Source organism: Stigmatopora nigra, chromosome 3, assembly GCF_051989575.1.
Source record: "Stigmatopora nigra isolate UIUO_SnigA chromosome 3, RoL_Snig_1.1, whole genome shotgun sequence".
Classification (NCBI taxonomy): Eukaryota; Metazoa; Chordata; class Actinopteri; order Syngnathiformes; family Syngnathidae; genus Stigmatopora; species Stigmatopora nigra.
In genome coordinates this window covers 2473479-2498994 of record NC_135510.1, presented here as the reverse complement: position 1 = coordinate 2498994, position 25516 = coordinate 2473479, and the positions used below count along the sequence as shown (strand labels likewise).

The 25516-nt window shown below is 36.7% G+C and overlaps 1 protein-coding gene across 5 annotated transcripts in view; it reads left to right on the top strand.

The window, feature by feature from the left end:
* Positions 1–21993, top strand: part of LOC144193840 (uncharacterized) — a 51697-nt gene extending 29704 nt beyond the window's left edge. For 3 of the 5 annotated variants that reach the window (XM_077712410.1, XM_077712414.1, XM_077712413.1), the window contains 11 exons: positions 678–784; positions 3924–4047; positions 7177–7310; positions 7698–7807; positions 10605–10773; positions 11309–11413; positions 11499–15932; positions 17599–17693; positions 17951–18043; positions 18125–18239; positions 21053–21993. In XM_077712410.1, coding sequence (XP_077568536.1) covers positions 678–784; positions 3924–4047; positions 7177–7310; positions 7698–7807; positions 10605–10773; positions 11309–11413; positions 11499–15932; positions 17599–17693; positions 17951–18043; positions 18125–18239; positions 21053–21211 — 5645 coding nt within the window. In that variant the 3' untranslated portion in view covers positions 21212–21993. The remainder of the gene's footprint in view (positions 1–677; positions 785–3923; positions 4048–7176; positions 7311–7697; positions 7808–10604; positions 10774–11308; positions 11414–11498; positions 15933–17598; positions 17694–17950; positions 18044–18124; positions 18240–21052) is intronic. The other 2 variants (XM_077712411.1, XM_077712412.1) reach the window with 2 other exon arrangements.
* Positions 21994–25516: the final 3523 nt, after the last annotated feature.

Below are 25516 nucleotides of genomic sequence, written 5' to 3'. Positions count from 1 at the left end.
GCCCATTGTCACAAAGCAGATGGGAACACGTTTTGTACATGAGTAAAACTAGAATAATATTAAAAACATACAGAGGATCCTTTGGCCTCTCTTGCAAAGTGAAACTTTAAATTACAACGGTAATTTAAAAGAATCGTACTGAATTCAGTAATGTTGATGGTGTTGTGTTTCTGGGGTGTTTTTTTAAGTATTAGTTGAATCTTTCTTAATTCGATTTTCTCCTGTCCTACATTTTAAAAATTTATTCGTTGCAGCTTTCTAAATTCAATTTTCCCTTTTCCCAAATATTGAAAGCAGCCCCTTTTTCTTTCTAACGGATACACATACAACCTCTGACCACAATATTTCAATAACGGTGTCCTTATTTTCTTTTTGCTTCTCATCTTTGTGTTGTTCATTGATTCTTCACCCTGTTTATTGTGTTTAGTTATCGCTATCACTTGCTGTGCCTTAATTTTGATTACTTTTAAGCCTTTTTCTCACTACTCTACTACATCTAAAGGCATCTTTAGCACTTAACTGAACTCTAAACATTTTCCTGTCTTATCTACTGTTTTATCCTGTTCATACCATTTTCCATCCATGCTTACTTCCCCAATCCAACCTAAACAATCCATATACCTGTGGCACAAAACTGATTGAGGATGACTGGTTCTTTCCTGGCTGCTTCGATCCAGCACTGGCCACTCGGCAACAGGAGTTGGAGGAGGAGCTGGCTCAAGCTCAGGGGCTCCGTCAACAAAGAGCCAGGAACCAGGCTGTCCCGGTCCAAAGAAGTCTACAGGTAGGCACATGCAGCATAATGAATGAACAGAGAGAAAATTGATAAAATCCTGAACAAGTTATTCCCAACCACACATTTTAACAGTTATCATTATTTTCTATATATGTGTGTGTGTGTGTGGGTGTGTGTGTGTGGTTGTGTGTGTGTGTGTGTGTGTGTGTGTGTGTGTGTGTGTGCTTGTGCGCACAGATACTCCCCTACTTACTAATTTACAACTTTCAACTTAAGAACTTTCAACTTAAGAACTTTCAACTTACGAACGTTCAACTTAGGAACATTCAACTTACGAACTTTCAAGTTACAAACAAACTGTACATACGAACATTTCTGCAAAATGCATTTGCATTGCAAAGTACTTCTTTCTGCCGCTAATAAGTACGCCTGGCGCTGTGAGCTTAGCTCACCCAACATCTACTTTCCTCTGCCCAGTACGGTGCAATGCGGAAGTGTGTGACGTATCTCCAGTGCGCAAAGAACCTTTTTCATTTCTGTCATTCAATATCTCGCGCATTCTTTATTCAATATGGTTGGTGAAAAGCTCCTATTGAGGAAGGTGCAAGGAAGAGGACAGCCATTTAATTTAAAATGAAAGTGGCAATAACAAAGAAGCTTGATGCGCATAAGAAAGTGGTTAGCGTTGCACGGGAATACAACTTGAATCGTTTGACCGTCAGTACCATTTATAAACAGAAAGATCGAGCAGCAGGACCCGAATATTGAACGTTCCACAAAGGTTGGAAATCAATTGAATGATGCCATTCAGTGCTACCGCATTTATGATGAAAAAAAGAAAACTGCAATCGTCATTAGATAGCTTCTTTCGGCCAGTTTGTCGTAAATCTCTCTCCATCTCTAATGTATGTATACAGCTCTGTATGTATTCTCTCTATTTTATTAAATGTTTTTTTCAGTACAAACCAATGCTGGTTACTTATACAAGCCTTAAACTTACAAATGCAATTATATAAACCTTCAATATACAGTGTTCCCTCGCTACTTCGCGCTTCAGCTACCGCGGACTCAGAGCTTCGCGGATTTTTTTCAGGAAAAAAAATATTAAAGATATTAAATTAAAATTATAAATTACATCATTTTACAAGATGTGGAAACAAAATATTCAATTAGAATTAGTTATTGCATCATTTTACAAAATGTTCTAACCCAAAGAATGCACGTATGCGCAAAGCATCACGGGTCATCACGGGCATAAACGCAAGCTGATTGGCCAGCTGAATCCTCAATGAATATTCGACTCCCCATTGGCCCATTCACCACGGAAGCGCAAGCTTCTCCCGATGCCCATTTTCAGTCAACGCTTATCTCGTGCTAGCATACAGCACGCTTCTCGCCAAGCTAAAGCTAAGCGTAAAAGTTTTGTGAAGCCCTTCGTGATGCCTCCCAAACGCTCTCCATCCCTGGTGCATCTAGTGAACGAAGAAGAAGTAAAAGATGTTGACAATTACCGAAAAAGTGAGTTTATTGGACAGGTTGAGAGCAGGAAATAGGCTGTCAGGCTGGCTCGGTTGGTGCAGACTGAAGGCTTCTCGGATATGACGGCTGATGAGATTACAAATCTCATCGACTGTCACTCAGGCCCACTGACAGAGGAGGACCTACAGGAGATGACCAAGTCGGCGAGTGAGGAGGAAGAGGAGCCTGCTGCCGACAACGAGGGTGACGAAGCTGATGAAGGTGGCCTTACTTTGCATAATTTGCAGGACCTCTTCAATGCTGCCAAAGACCTCCAAAAAAGCCAAAGAAATGGACGATAACATGGTGAGGGCCTTCGAGTTCAGCAATCGCATCGATGACGTCATGGCTGTTTACAGGCGCATCTTCACCGACCAAAAAAAACAACGTTCACAACTCCCTATAACGATGTTTCTTACGCGCAAAATAACTGCGGAAGATCCATCCGGACTGCTATGATGTTTTTGAATTTCTGAGTTTTCTGAATAAAAGTTTACATTCATTACATTTGCAGTTTTTTACTGTTTTTTTACTGTATATATATATACTGTATTTGATTTGTTTTGTAACACCTGCAGTCTGATGTGGAATAAAACACCTGAATGAACAGCATATTAGCCTGGTGGTGGTTTTGTGCACGTGTTATACGTTTCTTTAAGCATTTTTGAAGGGGCACCCTTACTTCGCGGAAATGCACTTATTGCGGGTGGTCCCGGTCCCCATTAACCGCGATAACCGAGGAAACACTGTACTTATATAGGCCTTAAACATAAATTATAATACAAAATATAACACTGAATCAACTTCAATTAGAGCAATTTCAACTTATGAAGACTTTCAACTTATGAACAAGCGCTCAGGAACCTAACTTGTTCGTAAGTAGGGGAGCGTCTGTATATACATGCAGTACAGTGTTCCCTCGCTTATCGTGGTTAATGGGGACCGGGACCCCCTGCAATAAGTGCATTTCCGCGAAGTAGGGGTGCCCCTTCAAAAATGCTTAAAGAAACCTCTAACACGTGCACAAAAGCACCACCAAGCAAAAACATCATAGTAGTCCGTATGGAGGATCTTCTGCAGTTTTTTGCACGTAAGAAACATCGTTATTGGGAGTTGTGAACATTGTTTTTTTGGGCGGTGAAGATGCGCCTAGAACAGCCATGACGTCAACAATGCGATTCCTGAACTCTCACCGTGTTATTGACCATTTATTTGGCCTTTTTTTGATGCAATTACTACTTCTTATAGAGTATTTTGTTTCCACCTCTTGTAAAATGATGTGATTTATAATTTTAACTTAATATCTTTAAATTTTTTATTTATTTTTTTCCTGAAAGAAATCCGCGAACCTCTGAGTCCGCGATAGCTGAAGCGCGAAGTAGCGAGGGAACACTGTATATGCAATAATGACTGTTCTATTAAATCAAAATACGCTAGTAGCCTTACCTGCTTTTAAATGCTCCTAATCGCCCATTTTCAACCTCCAGTAAAGCTTAAACTACTGTCCATTTTCTATTGTCTTCACAATGTGCTCCATTTTGGGCAAATTTGTCTCACCAACACCTTCATAAAAATATCTCCAATAAAGTTTTTTTACTACTATTCCAAAAACAATATTTCCAAATCATAGTTATTACACAACCATTTGAGTATCTGTTCTTACCTTCAGGAGGATTTTGAATTTGATGGAAAATCACCATTCCTGGACTACAAAAGCACCTCAGAGAGCACAACTCCAATGGAGGGGGAAAGCATGGGAGGTTGGTGGCCTGAGTACAGTACTCCTGGCACAGGTGGGAGAATCGCTAGACAGTTTACGCCAGCATGCACCTACCTGATTGCCCTCAAGTCTTGGTTGACGTTTTGGTTTTCTACATCCATTATATACACATTTTTCATTTTAAAATAATTTTCTAAAATTGCTTTTTTAGATTGTTTTTTTATCCCCCAGTCACACATACACATATACACTAAATCAAATGGACTCTATGCTCCCCATGTTTCAGATAAAACCTCAGAGGGGAGATTCAACAAGCCAGAGTTTCTCCTACAACTTCAGAACGTCTCCTCGAATAGACATTTTCGTACGACTCTTATTGCCATGAATCAAAACAATTTACAGAGTTGTTGATCATTTCATCACGTATGAGTAAAAACAACATCTGGAACTACAATAACAATCAAAGTATTTTACCAATAACAAGGCAGGAGACTAGACCAAACAACATTTGGATTAGAACAATTATGCCTTCCCTTGACCTAAGAATCATATAACAATTACATAAAGAAAAACCCGAAGTGCGTCACGAGGTATAGTCGCTATGTTGTAAATAACAGAAGCAACATTCTTGTTATTGGCCGAATAGCCCTGGCCTCGTTACAAAAGGGACCACCGAATCTCGAAGACTCAGATTGGGTGAATTGTTTGTATAAACATCCTGGAACAGGCAGTCCAGGTTAAAGATGACTTGGCAGTTATTGGTGACCTCGCAACACTGAGAATAATAAGAGAATGATTTAACAAAGAAATGACTTAATACAACTATATTTATAATAGTAATACAGAATAAACCCAACACTTGCTAAACAAAACTGTAGTATTACACAATACGTTTGTTTTAAAAATGTCAAAACTTTTCTTTTCCAACTACCAAAATCAAACCATTGAATGTATCAACCCCACGTTGTCACACATTTAAATAATGTTATTTCTATGACAAATGGACAATCTGGTACGCCTCCATCTCTTTGTACTGAAATATATAATGTTTTGGCATGCATCAGGCTTATCTGAGCATTCATATTCATGTTTTTGCATTTTCATCCATGTACAGTTTTTGTATTCAACGTGCATGCTGGTTGAACTGACTAGTTTACTGGGGTCATTATTGTTAAATGTTGAAAGCTAGCTCCCACCTGTGGTAAGAATGCATTTATGTTGTTTTCTTTATTTACATATTTATTCATAGTTTATAGTGCAAATTGCCAAATTACATTTTGTAGCAACTTGGCTAAGGTGGGATATACAGTGGGACAAATAAGTATTTAGTCAGCCACCAATTGTGCAAGTTATCCTACTTGAAAATATTAGAGTGGCCTGTATTTGTCAACATGGGTAAACCTGTACCATGAGAGACAGAATGTGGAATAACCACACAGAAAATCACAATGTTTGGTTTTCAAATAATTTATTTGCAAATCATGGCAGAAAAATAAGTATTTGGTCAATACCTAAAGTTCATCTCAATATTTTGTTATGTACCTTTTGTTGGCAATAACGGAGGCCAAACGTTTTCTGTAACTCCTCACAAGCTTTTCACACACACTTGCTGGTATTTTGGCCTACTTCTTCATGCAGATCTCCTCTAGAGTAGTGATGTTTTGGGGCTGTCGTTGGGCAACACAGACTTTCAACTCCCTCCATAGATTTTCTGGAGACTGGCTAGGTCACTCCAGGGCCTTGAAATGCTTCTTACGAAGCCACTCCTTTGTTGCCCTGGCTGTGTTTGGGATCATTGTCACGCTGAAAGATCCAGCCCCATCTCATATTCAATGTCCTTTTCTAATGGAAGGAGATCTTCACTCAGAGTCAAAATCTCTTGATACATGGCCCCATTCATTCTGTCCTTCACACAGATCAGTCGTCCTGGTCCATTTTCAGAAAAACACCCCCAAAGCATTATGTTTCCACCCCCATGCTTCACAATGGGTATGCTGTTGTTCGGATGCAATTCCGTATCCCTTCTCCTCCAAACACGAGAACCTTTGTTTCTACCAAAGAGTTCTATTTTGGTCTCATCTGACCATAACACATTCTCCCAGTCCTCTTCTGGATAATCCAAATGCTCTCTAGGGAACCGCAGGCAGGCCTGGATGTATACTAGCTTCAGCAGGGGTACATGTCTGGCAGTGCAGGATGTAAGTCTCTGGCGGCACTTTGTGTTACTGAAAGTACAAGTTTCTTGGGATGTTACGGCGGACGCCTCCCCCTTTATCCGAAAATAGAGCTCTCTGGGCAAGTAAAGTGACTGGACTGGGCGAAGTGGAAGTTTAATTTCTCCCAAAAATGTCAACAACAACAATGTCGGGAATAAATATGAAGATCTTGGTCTTAGCACTTTAAGCAATCGATAAGAAACTTTCAATATGGCTCACAGTTTGAAACAAAGTGTCCCAGAGATTGATTACGACATGGTCATATGCCATTTTTCTTGATGTTCTCATGTCCTTCTTAAAAAAGCACATTGGTACCAAAAAAAAGAAAGAGCAGTCACGACTGCCCATCAATCAACATCTTCCTTGTGCATTGCAAACATCCCATAAAATCTTCTGAAAAACTCCCCTACGGTGCCTCCTGAAGATTCCATCGATGATCTAATGCACCCTCGAATCTGATGAAAAAAACTTGTGCTAAAGCTCCCAATAACCTGTTTGTTTTATTTAAATTATGTGGAGAGGACCTATTCTGAGTGTGAGCACAGTACTTTCAGTATTTACATTATTTTAAATATATAGATTAAATTTAGATATACATTAAAGTCTTCTCATATGCCTATAATTGTAACATTTGATAAATATACTTCTTGGTAATGGTACTTGCATTTTTGTTTGTATGCAAAAACACAGAGTACAGTCGCAATAATAGGGGTGATTCTACTCCGCAGTTTTTCAATTATCGTGGTTATGTCTGGTCTACATCATCCGTAATATCAAGGGATTACTGCATATATCAAAAATCGAAATTTCTGATTTTTCCTAATATTGTTAAGCCCTACTTTGCAAATAGGAAATGGTTTTGTTCTGTCAATTAATTCAGTCTTTTTAACAACATTATTTTTGGGTTCATCAAATCTTTTCATAATGTTTATTTTCCAACATATTGTACCTATGTATTTGCTCTTTTTCTCCCCTGATTATTATAGACGGTTTACGAACTGTCGTGGAGGAGCTGGAACTAGAAAGGAATCAATTGCAAGAGCAGATTCTGAGCCTAGAAGAGCAGTGTGGAGACCTAGAAGATCGTCTGCAGCTGCAGGCTCGCATTGAGATCTTACAGGTAAGATCATACTTTAACCACAACTGCAGAAAACACAAACCCTTTCTTTACTCTTGACCACAATGTACATTCACCCAGTGATAAGTACATGGTTGTGCACTGGCACATTTTAACAAACCTTTCTAACACAATTGTCGTTTGATATAGATGAAGATGAGCAACCACAATGGGTCCTACACGTGTGTGTAGAGGTAGAGGTATATGAACATATTTCATGGAATTAGAAGGCCATCATGAAAATGACTGGATGATCGTTTTAATGTCTATATGCTACACTGTTGTTTTTGTGAGCCCCCATAGGGCACCAACATCGTGGTAATTGCTGCAAATATCTAGGGATTTATTGAATAGGAATTCTCACTTCGGATTTTGTTTCTCCCCTTACAGAATGAGTCAGATAAATTGCAGACTCAACTTACCAGCATGCGTAGTCAGCAGAGCAAGGAAATGGAAAAACACCAGCTACTGGTTAGCAGTCTCAATATTCAACTTAAGGGGTAGGTTATTCTAATGATGAGGCATTGTATGTTTATTTTGTTACGATACCACAATTCTGCAGAAATTGCTTGGAAATTCACATTCCGAATATATTAGAGGGAAATTATCATTCCAATCTCATAAACAGCGTTCAAGGTAAAAAAAAAAAGTAAAAAAAATGTATTAGAATGCTCCCAAAGCTCGACTCATTTGGTCATTAAAATATAAATATACTATTTGTTGTGGTGATAGAGTGACAGAGTGGTTAGCTTGTCCAGCTCACAGTCCTCAGATCAAATGAATCAATTCCTCGTAACTGCCAAGCAAGTTGTGGTCAGAAGTTTACATACACTTGTAAAGAACATAATGTCATGGCTCTCTTGAGTTTCCAGTTATTTCTACAACTCAGATTTTTTACTGATAGTGGTTGGAACAGATACTTCTTTGTCACAAAAACATTGATAGGTTCATTAATAATTACTCTTCTTTGTAATTATCAATACCTGCAGGCAGACATCTTATCCAATTATTGACATTTAATTAAATAGATTGGATCACAGATAAGAACCTTAAGGGAGGATGTCTTCAAAAGTATCCTCTCGAACAGTATTTTGCGTACGGCTTTAAGGCATTTGGATAAAAACAATCACACCTTCATTTGACCTAACAATCATATAACAATTACATAAAGAAGCCCGAAGTGCGTCACGAGTGTTATGGAAGTGGCAGAAACAACATCTTTGTTATTGGCCCCGTTGCTGGAAATGGCAGATATTCCCAGTCCTTGCTGCGTCCCGGTCAACAACCCTCACAGCCCGATACTGGGTGAGATGTAGCATAAACAATCCTTGGATACGTCCTTGTGAGAGTGGACTAGGCGGCAGTTTATGACCTCGAGCCGAACAATAGAAAGACTTTTCATGATTTAACAAAGAAATGAATTACTACACATATATGTATAATAGTAATACAGAATAAACCCAAGAAACATTCATGAAGTTTAGTTCTTTTATGACTTTATTATGGGTTAAGAGAAAAAGTGATAAAATCTGATGGGTCAAAAATATACATACAGCAACACGAATTAGCAATTTTGGTGACTTGGAAAGTTGTGTCAGTGAAATGAGCTTCATAGCATGGGCTCTTAACTTCTTGTGAGTGATTATGAGTGACTACAGCTGGGGACTTCTCTGAGGCCATTTAAATAGTGCTCATGGGATGCAAACACCCACAAACGCTATAATGGGAAAGTCAAAGTAGCTCAGCATGGATTTTAAAAAAGCGAATCCTTGACTTGAACAAGGCAGGAAAGTCGCTCGGAGCCATTTCAAAGCCGCTGTAGGTCCCAGGAGCAACAGTTCAAACTATTGTTTGTAAGTGTAAATGTGCATGGCATTGTTTAGTCACTGCCACAATCAAGAAGAAAACGCAAGATATCACCTGATGCTGAGAGAAAATTGGCCAGTAGGGTGAAGATTCAACCCAAGAATCTGCCAAGAATTAGAAGCTGCTGGAACACAGGTGTCAGTGTCCCCAGTCAAGCGTGTTTTGCATCTTCATGGACTGAGAGGCTGCCGTGCAAGAAGGAAGCCCTTGCTCCAAAAGTGGCACCTTAAGGCTCGACTGAAGTTTGCTGCTAATCACATGGTCACAGATAAGACCTTCTGGAGGAAAGTTCTGTGGTCAGACGAAACAAAAACCGAGCTGTTTGGCCACAGTGCCCAGCAATATGTTTGGAGGAGAAAAGGTGAGGCCTTTAACCCCAAGAACTCCATCGTGGTAGTACTATGCTGTGGGGCTGTTTTGCTAACAATGGAACTGGTGCTTTACAGAGAGTAAATGGGATAATTAAGAAGGATTACCTTCAAATTCTTCAAGATAACCTAAAGTCATCAGCCCGAAGATTGGGGCTTGGGTGCAGTTGGGTGTTCTAACAGGACAACGACCCCAAAAACAAATCAAAAGTGGTAATGGAATGGCTAAATCAGGCTAGAATTAAGGTCTTCCGGGTTTTCATAGTCCTCTGAGAGCTTTTTCAACCGCTCATTAACATTTGTGTATTTCTTTTTGGTGTGTCTGGGCATAATACAGCTGCTGCCAAACCTTTATCATATCGAAAAGACCGGGCTGTGGCAGAGCCACTCAACAATGCAAAATAAAAAAGAAATATGGTTCTTTTAAAACGGAATAGCTCTCAGAGTATGTGCACATAGAAGAACAAGTGCTGAAATTGGGTGAGAAAGGTCTTCTCTGCAAAACATGCAGCAAAGCTAAAGATGAAGTTTTCCGATGGAAGAATATGCCATATAGATGGAAGCTTCACTATCCCAAGTGACACGTTCAGCAGAAAAGTCATTTGAATGAGAATGAGAAGTAAGGAGAGACGTGAAAAATAAGCTAAAATTTAGGTCAGATCCGTGCATATTCTAGAGACATTTCTTAAGATATTTTATTCATAGATGTTAATCATTAAATTTTATTACGACTTGATGATTCATGGGTAATAAATATGCACCTGTTTATGGCAGGTGTGATACTGATATGTGCCCATAGCGAGCAATTATGATGATGCTTACACTTCTCCACAGTGTGCTGTGGGAGATTGTCTGTATGACCAGACATGAAAAATTAGAGGGAACATTGGTCACAGGTGACTTAAAGTATGGATTGGATCATTTGGTGCTTTTGGCTGTCATCAGGGATTAAAAAGAACTAATAATGACTACTTTTTAACATCTGATCTTAAAATCTCTTCATTGTCTTGTGTTCGAGCAAATTAAGCATTTTTGATGATAAATATTGCTGTCCCCATTTTAGCCTCAGTAACACACAAGAATGCCTGGAAAGCTCACTCATTGAGAAAGAGAACACCTTAGCCAAGACTGCAGAAAAACTTGAGCTCATCAACGGACTCGAAGAATCCCTGAGTGAAAAAGATATTTATTGCAGAGAGATGTCTGATAAACTCCTTCAGACTGAGCAAGCTGTACGTGTTGTTTTGTCTTTTAAATAGCTTTTTTTTCCCTTACAAATTCTGGGCATACACTGTGATAAATATTAATTAATAGATGGCTATCCTGTCAAAGAGCATTCAAAAATAAACAATTAAGACAGATCTGCAGCTATACAAATTGTACCCAAAACATCATGTTCTGTATTTTACGGACTTTAAGTCACAGGTGTTTTAAAAAAAAAAAGATTAATTACTTTGTCAAGGGTTGCGACTTCCTCAAGTGTGATTTTTGTGTGAAATTATTCACACGGTTATAATTCCCCCCGTGAAATAGCGTGGGAGAGAGTGCGGGAGATAGACCGCGGGAAAGAGAGTGGAGTGCGAGAGAGGAACGAGGCCTAAAATGCAGAGGTACTTGCTCTAAAATATTTCCTTAAAAATGGCCCTGTGATTTGGCAGTCAAAGTGTTATTGAACTAACACGTCTTACAGTGTATGCCCATCTTTATCTTTAATCAGTGTCTTGTTTGGATATTGGATGAACTAATTATCCAATTTCTTATACTCAGCTTGAGAGTGTTTCCAAGAAAAGCCATATCTTAGAGAGGCGCATCTCTGAGTTAAAAGCGGAAGTCTTAGACCTCACGCAGCGACTAAGTGGGCTGAGAGAAAAGGTGCACTTTCATCTATTCAAATTTATATAATGCTGGGAAATGTCCTATGTAACATTATCCCTTTTTGTCGTTTGATTATGTCCAGACTCAGAAGCAAGAGGACTTCATATGCACATTACAAACTGAACTTGATCAAACAAATGAGGAATTAGACAAACTAAACAAAACACACCAGGAAGAAAGGGCCCAACTCATTCATGATCTTCAAAGTTGTGAGCGGGAAATCGATGATCTAAAAGATATTTTGTTGGAAAAAGAAAAAGCACTCAATGCCAACATGTCGGAGTACGCAGAACAGGTTACAGTTCTCAAAAGAGAGCTTCATTTCAAAGAAGAAAAATTAATTCAAGTAGAAAATGCATTGACAAAGGCAGATCGAGAGGCCCAAATCATTAAGGACTCCCAGACTGCAGATCAGAAAACTTGTCAGCTTGTCAGAAATATGAAGGATATTGAAATGGAGTTAGACAAAACCAAAGAAGAAATCAAGTCTAAATCAGTCGAAAATCATCACCTAATGATACAGGCCAAAGAGGATAAGAAAACTATTCAGGACCTCCAAGAAGAGTCTTGTAAACAGATTTTGAGCCTCCGTACTCAACTTTCTGAATATGAAAGAATTGTCTCTTCATTACAGGAACAGCTGACCCAAAGACAACAAGAGTCCGATAAACTCATTTTCCAGCTGAAGGAAATAAATACTAACAATGAGAAAATTACTTTTAATGATGCAGAAACATATCAAAAAGAACTGAAAACTTTAAAGGAAGAAAAGAACAAACTCTTATCTCAGCTGGAAAAATGTAATTCTGACATAGAATTGATGTCTAAAGAATTAAAGAAACGAGCAGAGAGTAAAGAAAATGTCCTAAAAGAGAAGGCACAATGCATGGAAATCATAGCCTCACTGGAAAATCAGCTGAAGGCAAGTGAGAAACAGGCAGTGGATGAGAGACAGAGTTGTAGTGTTGAATTGCAGATTGTGGTTTTGGAAAATCAAAAGCTGTGCAAAGAACTTGATGAGAAAAAAGAAAATATCTCAAAAATGAATGATCACTTAAACCGTATGGGTTCTGAAAAAAAGCAATTGCAAGAAAAACTTATAGAGGCTACTGCAAATCTTGAGCAACAGAACTTGAATGAAAGGCAACTAAGTGAAAGTGTTACATCTAATCTTCAACTTAACAACAGTTTAAAGAGGGAAATGGAAAATTTAATGCAAGAAAACAAACGACTTGAACTACAAGTATCTGAGAGCGTAAAGAAAAATTTGAAAGTGAAAGCCGAAAGAGATTCTTTGCATGCCACATTAGCAATATTAGAATCACAACATTCACAAAACCACATTATTATTCGTGAACTTGAAAAAAATAAGGATGATTTAATTTTACTGACAAATGATTTAAAGAAAAATCTGGAGCAAAAAATTATCTCACACAATGAGGTTGTTCTGGCAAAAACAAATGAGTGCAGTAATCTCAACCAATTAATCAGAGAGAAGGACGACGCAAACACACAACTCCAAGCACAAGTACAGGGATACATTTGTAAAGTGGATGAATTGCACCTTATCATAGAAAAAAAACAGCAGATTATCTGTGATATTGAAGTAAAATTAGAGAATCGAAATGTTGAGCAAAAACAACTCAAAGCAACTATCTCTCTTTTTCAAGAGCAGGAATTAAGTCTAAAGTCTGGGTTATTGGAGAAGGATGCAGCTTTGAAGGAAAAACAGCAAGAATGTCAAAGTTTGCTTAACCAAACTTTATTGCAAAAGAACACTGTATCGAAGCTTCAAGTGGAAGTTGAGTCACTTAATTCAGAACACTCTCAACTTTGCAAGGATCTCAAAGAAAAAGAAACTGAGACAAAAAATATGGCACAGCAGTGCCAAACTCTCAAAGACAACCTTGATGATGTAAATGTGACTGTGAAAGCTCTAAAAAATGAAATAAATGAATTGGAACAGGAATCCAGAAAATTCAAATCAGAAGCAAACTCTAAGGAAACAGAGTTGGGAATACTTAAAACTGAAATGGATATAATGGCAGAAAAAAATCAAAACCTTCAAAGAGTTTTAAAAACACAAGAAAATGAGCTTGATAACAAAATACTCAGTCTTTCCTTGCTTGAAAAAGAACTCAAAGTCACTGTTGAGCAGAACTCCAGTCTCAACATAAAAGTAACTTGTCTCGCAGATGACACTAGACAGCTACAAAATGAATTGGCGCAGAACATTTCATTGGCCTCTGAATTAAACACTGAAATTAGTCTACTCAAAGTACAGAAATGTGAATTAGAAGTACAAATATCAAATGATAAAAAGATAATTGGTGAACTTTTAAACATAAAAAATGATCTTATTGATTCACTACGTAATGTAAAGACGGTCCTGCATGAAAAGGAAATGTCAAATGAACAAAATTTGCTTGACAAAACAAATGAATGTGGTACGCTTGTTGCAACACTGAACGAAAAAAGTGAATATATTCAAAAATTGCAAGAGCAAATTCATGATCTAAACAGTCAAATGAATCAGCTTAACCACTCATTGGTTGAGAAAGAAGAAATCTTGTTTGAAAAGCATTCTCTCATTGATGCCCACCGGATGCAGCAAGAGGAATTGCAGGACACAATATCTATGCTTCAAGAGCAGGAATGTGTCTTAAAAACAGGACTAATTGAGAAGGACACCATGGTTCAGCAGAAATCAGTTGAATGCATTGGTCATCAGAATGAAATCAGTTTGCAGAAAGACCTGATCTCGGAGTTGCAATGTGAGGTTGACTCATCCCGGCGAGAATACCTGATAACAAAGCAACAATTAGAAGAAAAGGAGCACATTTTAAAAGATATAATAATTAATTGTAAATTCCAAAAAGAAGAACTAAATCAACGTAGTGAATCCATAATTAAACTTGAGAGTCAGATTGTAGCCATAAAAGAAAACTTAGTGGAGATGGATATTAAAATAATCAACTCAAAGGGTTCCATAGATATGCTCAGGTTGGAAAATTGTCAGCTTATCCAAGAGAAGGAGGAAATGAAAGCCGAGTTAATGGAATTAAAAGATGCCATTCAAGTAAAGACCGATGAGAATATAAAATTAAAATATGATCTTGAGAAATCTTTGGTCGAGCTTTCTGAAGTAGACAAAGAACTTAAATGTCTAAAAACAGCCCTTAATAATGGAAAGCTGCAACTAAAGACTGCACAGTCTGAAAACAAGCATCTTCTTGTAACCATCCAAAAAAAAGATGACTCCCTGAAACAACTTGATAGAAGGGTTTCTGAACAGGAAGAGCAGATTAAACTGAAAGATAATGAAATGTGTAGTTTTAGGCTTCAATATACAGAACTTGAAGATTCTGTATGCCTACTCAGAGATCAAGTCCAAAGTCTTACCTCAGAGTCATCCACATTAAAAGATGAGTTGCAGAGAAAGGAGCAGTGTAATCTTGAAAATCAAAGAAACATATCATTAGTTAATGAACATTTGGATTATAATCTTCAAGACAAGGAAAAAGAGTGTGAGATGTTAAAAGACCACATTTCACACCTGGAAGAACATGCTTCTAAGATTAAAAATACTCTCCAAATTCAGTCAGTAGAAGCTGACAATTTGAAAAAAGAACTGCAAGAAAAAGAAAATAATCTTTTAGAACAATCACAATCCCTTCAAGATTTACAGAGAACAGCTGATGAGTTGTTGCTTTTGAAAACTAATTTCATGGAAAGCACCGTGTTAGTGACAAAGCTGCAGAGCCAAATGCAAATGCTCTCTGCTGACGCATTACACCACAAAAAATCAGCTGAAGAAATACAAAGGGCCTTCATTAACCTGCAGGAAAAATATGCATCCAATTTGGAGGATTCCCGGGAAATGAGAAAACAGCTGTCTCAAAAGAATGATGAAGTGTTGATCCTTAAGACTCTATCGGATGAACATGACACAGCCAATGATGTTGTAGAAAATTTGAGACGTGATCTGTCTTTAATCCAACATCAGCTAGAAAATGCACAGAACCTACATTTTAAGACATCCAAAGAAAAGGATGAAGCATGTGCCTCTCATAAAGCAAGTGTGTCTCTTTTGACAATTGAAATCGAAAAACTAAAAGCTGAACATCTTCAAACTATGGCACAAATGAATGCATTAAGAGAGAACCTCAAGCAAAAAGAAGTGGCTCTACATGCAATTAACAATCAATACAGTGCCACACAAACATCTCACCTTTCTGAAATACAGAAACTGGAATTGCAAAATAAGAAGCTTAGTGAAGAAATTAGTTTGTCAAATATAGAGCACCAAAGGTCTCTCACTGCTGCCAATAATGAGAATATGTGCTTAGCTGAAGATATTAGAAAACATCTTGCAGAAAAGGAAGAGATGGAGAGGCAACATCATCAAATTTGGGAAGCCCAGAAGGAGCTCAAAGTTCATTTGGAGCAGCAGTCCACCAGCATGAGTGAAAGTGTCCAGCAAATGGTACATGAAAAGGAGATCTCTCAAATAAAGGTTAGTGCCAAAGATGAGGAAATTTCTCGACTAAAAGAGGGGTGGTGCATTTTATAAGTGTGAAAATACGGTATGTGTCCATCAAATCAAATACAAATCTTACATGATAACCACATATACACAAAGAGGTATGAGGAAGTTTCTCTCCAGCTTTCCACGACAACGCACTCGTAACCGAACAAACGAATTTAAAGTAACTTGGATTAATATAAGGATATTGAATAAAAAGGACGGCCAGCACATTGTACTGCGTTCTTGTATTTAGAAATATGTCTTGGAGAACAATACCTGTCCATGCCATGGAACACACACTAGTGATGTGTGCCAATAAGAACAATATTTTAATTTTAAATAATTCCCCATTATTTTAGGAAATCTATATTCAAAATGATTTGCTGAGAATCTTAATTCAAAGATTAATCTCAATGTTTTTTATGCTGGTGTATACTGTTATAACTACTTTTTTTTCATCCGTCACGTACTGGAATAGGATTCCTGGATTTACAATTCCATTACAGTATTTACTGTTATAACTATTTTTTTCTTCTGTCACGTACTGTTCTGCGTGTGTTTGGCCGTGAATAAATGCCCTTAGTATTCTAAATGAATGATGTTATCTGTATGGGCCATAATGGCCTGCGGGCCGAGGTTTAAAAACATGTACACACACACACGACCGGGGTGGGGCTAGCGCGTCGACGCAACGTTCGTCGGCTGACTATCCGTTCGGCTAACTCTCGGTTTGGCTAACTCTCCGTTCGGCCAAACGCCCCCTCGGTGAACTGTCCCTCAGCCAGACGTCCGTCGGCGAAACCTTTTTCGGCGAATTGTCCGGTCAGGCCAAATACCAGTGGCAGTCTGTGCAATTCCTTGTGACGCCTTTAGCAAAAACAATTTTATGGCGATAAAACCTCTACTGCAGCTACAGCTGCGTCACATAAAAAATAATCAATAATAAATGCATGCAATTGAAATATTATTTAGGAATATAGCCATATTCTAATCACCAAAATTCCTTTTTAACTGTACACAATATCCATCCTCCTTTCATTCCTCCTTTTTTATCGCCATCGAAGCTAATGCCGAAAGTCGAGCCTGTCCTGTCGTATTTCTCGAATACGTTTTTATTCGATTTAGTGCTAAAAATGTTCGTTCCCGCTTGTGACAGGCTTGCTTGCTTTGGAGTTGTCTGACTTTTCTTAATGATCTCCAGCTTTTTTTCTTGAAAAGTCAGTCTTGAAAATGGCTTTGGCAGTAAATCTGCAAACAAATCCATTTCTTCTCCTCCAGCCATTGCGGGTTGACAAAACCGCCAATAAATCACATAGTATATTGGAACACTACAGCGGCAATGCAGTATGGAACATCACACTGTATCTATTGCTGTTCTCTTGTGTTTTCAATAGTGTAAAAAATGGCATAACAGATATTATTTTGTGCCAGCTCTGCACCGACTTTCTTAAAAATAACACTTCACAATAATTTTGTATTGCACTTAGAATTTCAATATTAAATTGCAATAAATAAAAAAAAAAACACGAGACAAAATTTAAGGTCACACTTGAATTCAGCACTGCAAAACTACGTAAGTAAAATATATGTACAAATGCAATCATTTTTTTACCAGTCTCTGTAACAGGTGTATTGTTTTTCTTTTTTTTTTTAGGGGCCAGTAAATGCAGAGGTGGCTCCCGGAGCCCCCCAGGAGAGAAACAACACAGTTCTTGCTCAGACAGTTGAAGTGCACAACCTCCAAGAAAGGTTAGGCCACCAGAATTAGTGTTGTTGCTGTGACTTTTGACTTGTCGCTCTAGAGATTGTGATAGCAAATCACTTGTTTAGCACAGTTTCTGATTTGGCTGAATGGTTTTTCCTTTATATTTTCTCTGACATTTATTATATTTAATCTGAAAAGATTTCTTCATTTTTTTTCATTTTGAACAAAAACCCTTGCTTTTTCATCAAGGAAAGTGAGTTTGCTGACCATGGCTCTAGATATTTCTTTCTTTCACATTTAGGTTACTTGAATTAGAGCGGAGCCTGGCAGATGAACAGTGCAGAAGAGAAACAGCTGAAGCCGCATTTCGTCTCGCCGAGGCCAGCACAAACAGGTGGGTCTCAAACATATCATGTGCCAATGGTCACATGCTTGCAGTTTAGGAGTACTCAAAGGAGAATTTTATGTTGTGCAGCATCAGTTCAAGTCTGTCCCAAGATATTCAGAGAGACTTCACTATCGAACTGGAATCAGACGCCGAGTGGGAAGCTGTGAGCCTCAACCCGAATCAGCCTCTATTAACCCGGAAGGTAGAGTGTATAGCTTTATGATGTTACAGCAGACCTGGGCCATTCAATTTTGCCAGTATGCCACAAGAAGCTGAACTCGCATATTTATTTGATGTCACAAATGTACGTGGCTCTCCATGGTTGTTGAAATCTCAGCATTGTCTGGATCTTTGTGTGCTTACATTTTTAGTTTCTACCATGAATCCATATTTGTCCTTCCTATTTGTGTCTAAAAGAAATCATACAGTTGCATCCAAATTTTTACTGTTTTTAACTAATGTTAGACTTAAATATATTCTAAGGTTGCATATTATAGAAGAGTTTTAACATTAAAATAAACCATATATACAAGGGTAGGTCAATAAAAAATAGCGCTTTTATTATTTTATGCAACAAAACAAAAGCCGTCGACCCGCTTTTCAATGCATTTGGTTCATCATTGAATAAGCGTTATGATACCCTCAGAAAATAACGTTTTCAGTTAAGCATCAAATCACCTATGTGCCGTTCCCTTCAGCTGTTGAATTGTGGCAAAACGATGGCACCTTAAACTATCTTAGGTTGAGCTTGTTATGCACGATTTGGTATGGAGAACCCTGACAAATTTGCATATTACTAATCAGTCGCTGGTTATTCAGAATCAAGGCATGGACCTGTTCAGTGTTTGCATTAGTAGTGTATGTCCTGGTGTCCTGCCCAGTCCTTATTCTACACACCAGTTTTGTAGTTTGATCCATTAGTGAACATAACGCTGTGGTTAAACCATTGACCCCATCTTATTGCACGTCACAGTAAATGGGTTACAGGTTACCTTTATTCTTTGGTGCAAATGGAGAGTGGTGTCAACCATATTTACTTCCCAATTATACAAAGAACAAATGAGGTAATAATACAGAACTCACCACGAGCAAGGAAGGCAGCGCCATCGAGAGTTTGACATAGCATGCAATGTGGTAAAGCCAATATTATGATCGGGATAACATATGTACTTAGATTACAATACAATGTACCTCATTATGTCAGGGCCACGTTACATTATCAAAATATGTTAAATCACTTTCTAAGCATGCCAATTAGTCATCCCTCATTTTGTAGTTGAAGCTGTTTAAAGCCAAACACAGTGGGAAAGCTATTGTCATTATTTCAAAATTTAAATAAAATATGATGCAATGGTTGAATTTTTTTTAGAATGTAAAACAAAAGCATTCTAGAACCCTCAATATTATTGACCACATGATGGCACCAAAGAATAATTGACCACATGATGGCACCAAAGAATAAATGAAAACAATCTTTGCCTCAAGAGTCTTTATTTGGCCATCATAGCGGAAATAATCTCTCACTTCCCTAAACAGAGACTGACAAACTCGGCTGACAACCCTATTGTCAAAAGAAAATGCATGATGGCATTGGTAGATTAAAGTGCCTTTTAATGTAATGAGATTAGGGTTACTTTATAGTACTGCTTGTGGATATTGGTCTTATATGTGTACGTAAAACTAATTCGAATTATGTTATGCAATTTCTAATAATGTTTAATTACACTAAATTAAACAAATTCCAATTTACTTCTTGCAAAGGTTTTTAGTGGTAAATATCCACATAACATGTTTAGTATTTGTGACATTTTGTGGCGGAATGTAAATTTGGAGCTACATTCATTCCTGTTTTATCAGGTTGGAGAGTGACTATTGGAAGCCTAAGTAGGCATGATGTTATAAAAATACAGAATATCTTAGCAGTTTTAGTTCTCCTGCCAGTTTTCTGCCGTTGACAACTTGTTGATTTTAGCAAGGCATACAGGTTTTTAATGCTAATATATGCCATGATTGCACAGTAGTGAAATCAATGTGGCAACTGATTGTTTCCAACTCGACCATGAAGACATTTGTATAAATTTTGGACTAGAAGATACAGTGGAAATCAAAAATTTCTTCCCAAAACTTGCAGTGTGTCTTTTAAGCCAGTGCACATTGTTTGTATATTGTATTGTTTTCTTGTTATATTGCTTAATGACCTCAAACCTACTTTGTTGGAGCGTGACCATATTCTAGTGGTCAACTAACAATTACGGTCGCGCCGCGTCAAACGAGCCGCTCCTGACACTAATGTGCACATCGTGCACATTCATTTTTGGTCAACCCTAGGTATGAAATCATTTTCAAAATGCCATATTTACTCGCATATAAGCCACTTTTGTCGCCCACAAAAAATGCTGACTGAATTGCGGGTAAGGCTTATACACGCATAAAAACACAACATGCACAAAACTGCAAGTTAAAGACACTATAAGACATAATGGCGCAATGGCGGCGTGACGTCATGATGCAAGCGAAAGTGGCCGATACGGTCATTTATTTCAAAATAAAGAAAAGATAGAGATACATTTATTTGTCTATGAATGAAATTCAAGAAAGAAACCTACATATTTTGCATAAAACGTGAAAAAAACTAATTCCAGTCACTGCTCAGAGGTGAACATTGGGAATCAAGGGGCGGCTTATACGCGAGAAAATGTAAAATTCAACAATTTTAAGGGTGCAGCTTATGCGCGCGGGTAGCTTATATGTGAGTAAATACGGTAATACGCAAAACGGTAATTATATTGTTAAAATGTAATAACAAAATAATAAATATGGTACATTGATGCACTAGCGCGCCTTATAATCTAGTGCATTTTGTGTTGAAAATAGACTTGTTTATTGATTGTGTGCCGTATTGTCAAAAAAATGGTTTGCAGGCAGCAGTTTCCATTTCCCTATGGGTTTATATCACAGTAAAATGTATTTTTCCACTTATACACAATCTGATTAGTGTACTAATTGTGTTCACAGGTAAGAGGTGGGATGGTGGCATGCAAACGTTGGTTCAGAGGAAGAAGCCTGTACTTTTCCCGTCTGCTCACAAGCCGCTCACGCTCCCGTTACTTATTTTTGGCCTACATGGTTATAATTCATGTGTTTTTCCTAATATGCCTTACACATGCTTTCTAAAGTCATAATTGACAAGTTGGCCATTGTTCCAAAGCTCCATAGTGCAACAATCTGAGTAGTTAGTTACCTAGTAGTAAATTACACACTGTTTTATTTTTTTATAAACTTGGGTAAATCTAGATGACTTGGATGTGAAATGTACATTTTTTAGTATGTTAATAGGTTAACAAATTGACTGTTGTAAATATTGTTTTCAAATCCGGGAAGCTATGAAAAGCTTTAAAATAATGTGTATTACATTGGATTACATTAAAATAAGAGACTATGCAAAAAACCTTAAAACAAAATCTACGTCGACACTGAAATGTTGTTGATTTTCATATAAAATCTCCTTATCCCTCACTTTCATTGCTCTGGCAATAATAATAAGGTCGCTACACCTGGATGTTTGATGTATTATCAAATTATAAGTGTCAGTTTAGTCACTGTATGGTCTCCTGCATTTGTATCTCACTGACAGAAGCACTAAATCGTAACAGCAGAGTTCAAAAGGATGTTCTCGTTACTTAAGATGTGAGCTCTTGTTATGCCCATTATACCATTTTCATATATCTGTTTTGAGAGCTTTGTGTTTGTGTGCGTCCATGTACATGTGTGGGAAATTTTCCTTGTTTGACAGTGAATGAGAGATTACATAGACTACTAACAAAATGTGCGGGTAATTCAAATTTTCTAAAAAGGCTGGCCTTGATGACAAAAGGCTTCACTTTGTACAATACTGTTTCAATGAACTATTTTCATACTAAGATCTAAAGATATGAATAAAGCAAGGTGATTTTCTATTTTTTTTCCTGACTGTTTGCTTCAACTTGATGTTTAAATGGTCAACCATCTTCCTTGAACTGAATGTTACATGTTGGATGCAGAACATCACACAGCAGCGTTTCCTTCTAGTTGTTTCTTTTGTTCGACAGTTTAGACTACCTATCATTTTGGATTGGATTGGATAAATTTACTCCTGTATTTGGAAAATTTAGACAATATGGTCGGAAAGGCTGCAGAGTATATTGTTGGCTAGTCGAGATTATTTTAATCGGCACTTCAGTGCCGAACTATTTGAACAGTTAAATTGAGATTATAGTTGTTCATGTTAATTGAAGTAAATTAGAATTGTGTCAATGTGGAAATATATTTGGACCTGACTGCACAATTGTCAGGGATGAACCAGTAATATAGAATCTCCTGTTCAGTGCAATCTTGTTGATATGGTCAAACCAGAGTTGGTGTGTCCAGATCATGCCGCAAAGTTAACGTCAGTTTTATTAAGGCCTGGTTTCACATTTACTTACAGATACATTGAGCAAATCTGACTCATCAGAATCATCCGCTGATGAGTGTCCGCTGTGCCAAATGTAGAAATACTATAGCAATGTTTATAAAACTAAAAAAAACAGTTGTGTTATTGTTGGAGTAATTGTGCACACATTACACATGGTTTTCCCACACCACTCAAACACAGTAAGGATTTGATTATAAAGATTTTGTCTAGTTGGTTATCATAAATAATCCTGAATTCTACTATAACAGTTATAAAGGGAGAAAACATCATCACTAAATGCATACCTAATTTGCACGAAAGCATGATTATAATGATGAATAACCCCAACATTTCCCTGTTTTTATTGTTTGCTGTTGATTATTTTAAGGCAAATGCAAAAGGGAATGTCAGTTGACTGCCTCAATTTTACCCGCGTCAGGAGGGACCCTTCATCACACCGGATTTCTGAGCAGCCAATTGTATCTCCTCCACTGTAGATGGAAAAACAGACACGGGTAAGAGCAGTGAGACCAAAGCACATAGTCCTGCCGTGTTTCCTCAGGAGTCATATAATTTATCTCCACCACACCACCACCATAGGTCAGAACGTGGTATCAGGGGTGCAGTTTGTTTTAGAACGCCGGCACACCACGTTTCATTTATCGCCCCCAGCTTCAGACCATGCCCTGTAAGGTTTAAGCAGGTAAAATGATTAAACAGTGGAAAATGTACTTGCCATTTACTGCGTAACAGGATAGACACTGTTTCTAACTAACTAACGACAATGCAGAAATGGCATTCATCCAAATTATTAATGATATCAAACATGAAGACAATGCATAATTGGCATTTTTCCAAATTATTAGGTAAATTGTACCTGGCAAGTTTAGATAAAATTAATTTAGGATAAGCATGATTTCTATTAGATGGAATAAGATGAATATGTTTAGTGCACGAAACATGAATCATTGTTTTTTCCATCACTAGATGAAATATGCTTTAGCGTGAGTCATATTAATGACTATTAAAATATCACAGATTGCATTAGCAACAAATAATTGATGTCAACCAAATGCCGTTTAACCTAGTTCTTTTGAGAATGATTAGTGCTGATAGGACAGCAAAAGGTGGTTAGCTGCCAAGACGCCCCGGACTGGGGATGGCGCTCTCCACTAGTGACAAAAATTGCAGACCACTGATGTCTGATTATGAATGAGTGTGAGCGTGAATGGTTGTTTGTGTTTTTGATTGGCCATCCACCAAGATATAATCAATCGGTTAGATATCAAGGTGGAAAAGGATTTAGCAAATTGGAATCGATTTTGCAAATAAGATCTTTTCAGGGATTGGAAATTTGAAATCAATTTCTGAAATCGCCAGTAAGCCTTTTGGATGGCGATGAAAAATTATGGAAAATTGTTTAGTCCAAAGAATTTTTTTGATGATAATGCATTGAATTGGAGGAACAAATCTGCAATGCGAAATTTTGGAGCACTGAAATGAAAAAACAAAAACAGTGCATCATTTGAAATTCCAAAGTACCATTGATTTATATTGATAATGGCATCCAAATTGTGTTAACAGACTAATTGACGGGATTGAAAAAAGGTTCCATATTTCGTTATGAAATCGTTGCGCCCACATAACAAGGTCAACCGGACAACAAAAATATGGAAATCTTATTTAGTAGACTATAGACAAAACACCATCATTCACTACACGATTGGAGCTGAATGATGAGTCTAATCTGGCTATCTGCATAAAAAAAAAACTTTAAAGAAACACACTAATTTTGACTTAGCAGAAAGAGACTGTGTTTTTCAACAGGAAACATGGAGAAGACGCTCAAGCTACCCAAGATGAGAACCTCCGTATCAAGTTTTGCTGACCAACCAGCAGACATCAAAATAGCTGAAAAGGAGGATGCAGATCCACCTTTAACTGTAAGAAGGTTCTCTCAGTGGAAACGTTTGAGGAGACAAGTAAGATAAACTTTTTGACGCGATCAGACGTAGTGGCAAGCACTCCAATATGGATTGGAAACATTATTGCTCCGGGAGCAATGCTGAGCAGTGCTGCTGTCACACACACACACATATATATACACATACATACATACATACATACATACATACATACATACATATATATATATATATATATATATATATATATATATATATATATATATATATATATATATATATATATATATATATATATATATATATATATATATATATATATATATATATAGCATATATATATATATAAGCATATATATATATATATATATATATATATATATATATATATATATATATATATATATATATATATATATATATATATATATATATATATATATATATATATATATATATATATATATATATATATATATATATATATATATATATATATATATATATATATATATATATATATATATATATATATATATATATATATATATATATATATATATATATATATATATATATATATATATATATATATATATATATATATATATATATATATATATATATATATATATATATATATATATATATATATATATATATATATATATATATATATATATATATATATATATATATATATATATATATATATATATATATATATATATATATATATATATATATATATATATATATATATATATATATATATATATATATATATATATATATATATATATATATATATATATATATATATATATATATATATATATATATATATATATATATATATATATATATATATATATATATATATATATATATATATATATATATATATATATATATATATATATATATATATATATATATACACACACACACCCACCCACACCCACGCCCCCCCCCCCCCACACCATTTTTTTCTCACGCCAGAACTCACACGCACACTGAACAACGTTGCCTAAATTTGTGCCTACCCACAGCACAGGACACTTTCCAACAAACTGCCCCAAATGTACCTGCCAGAGACTAGTATTAACAGGGTTTTCCGAA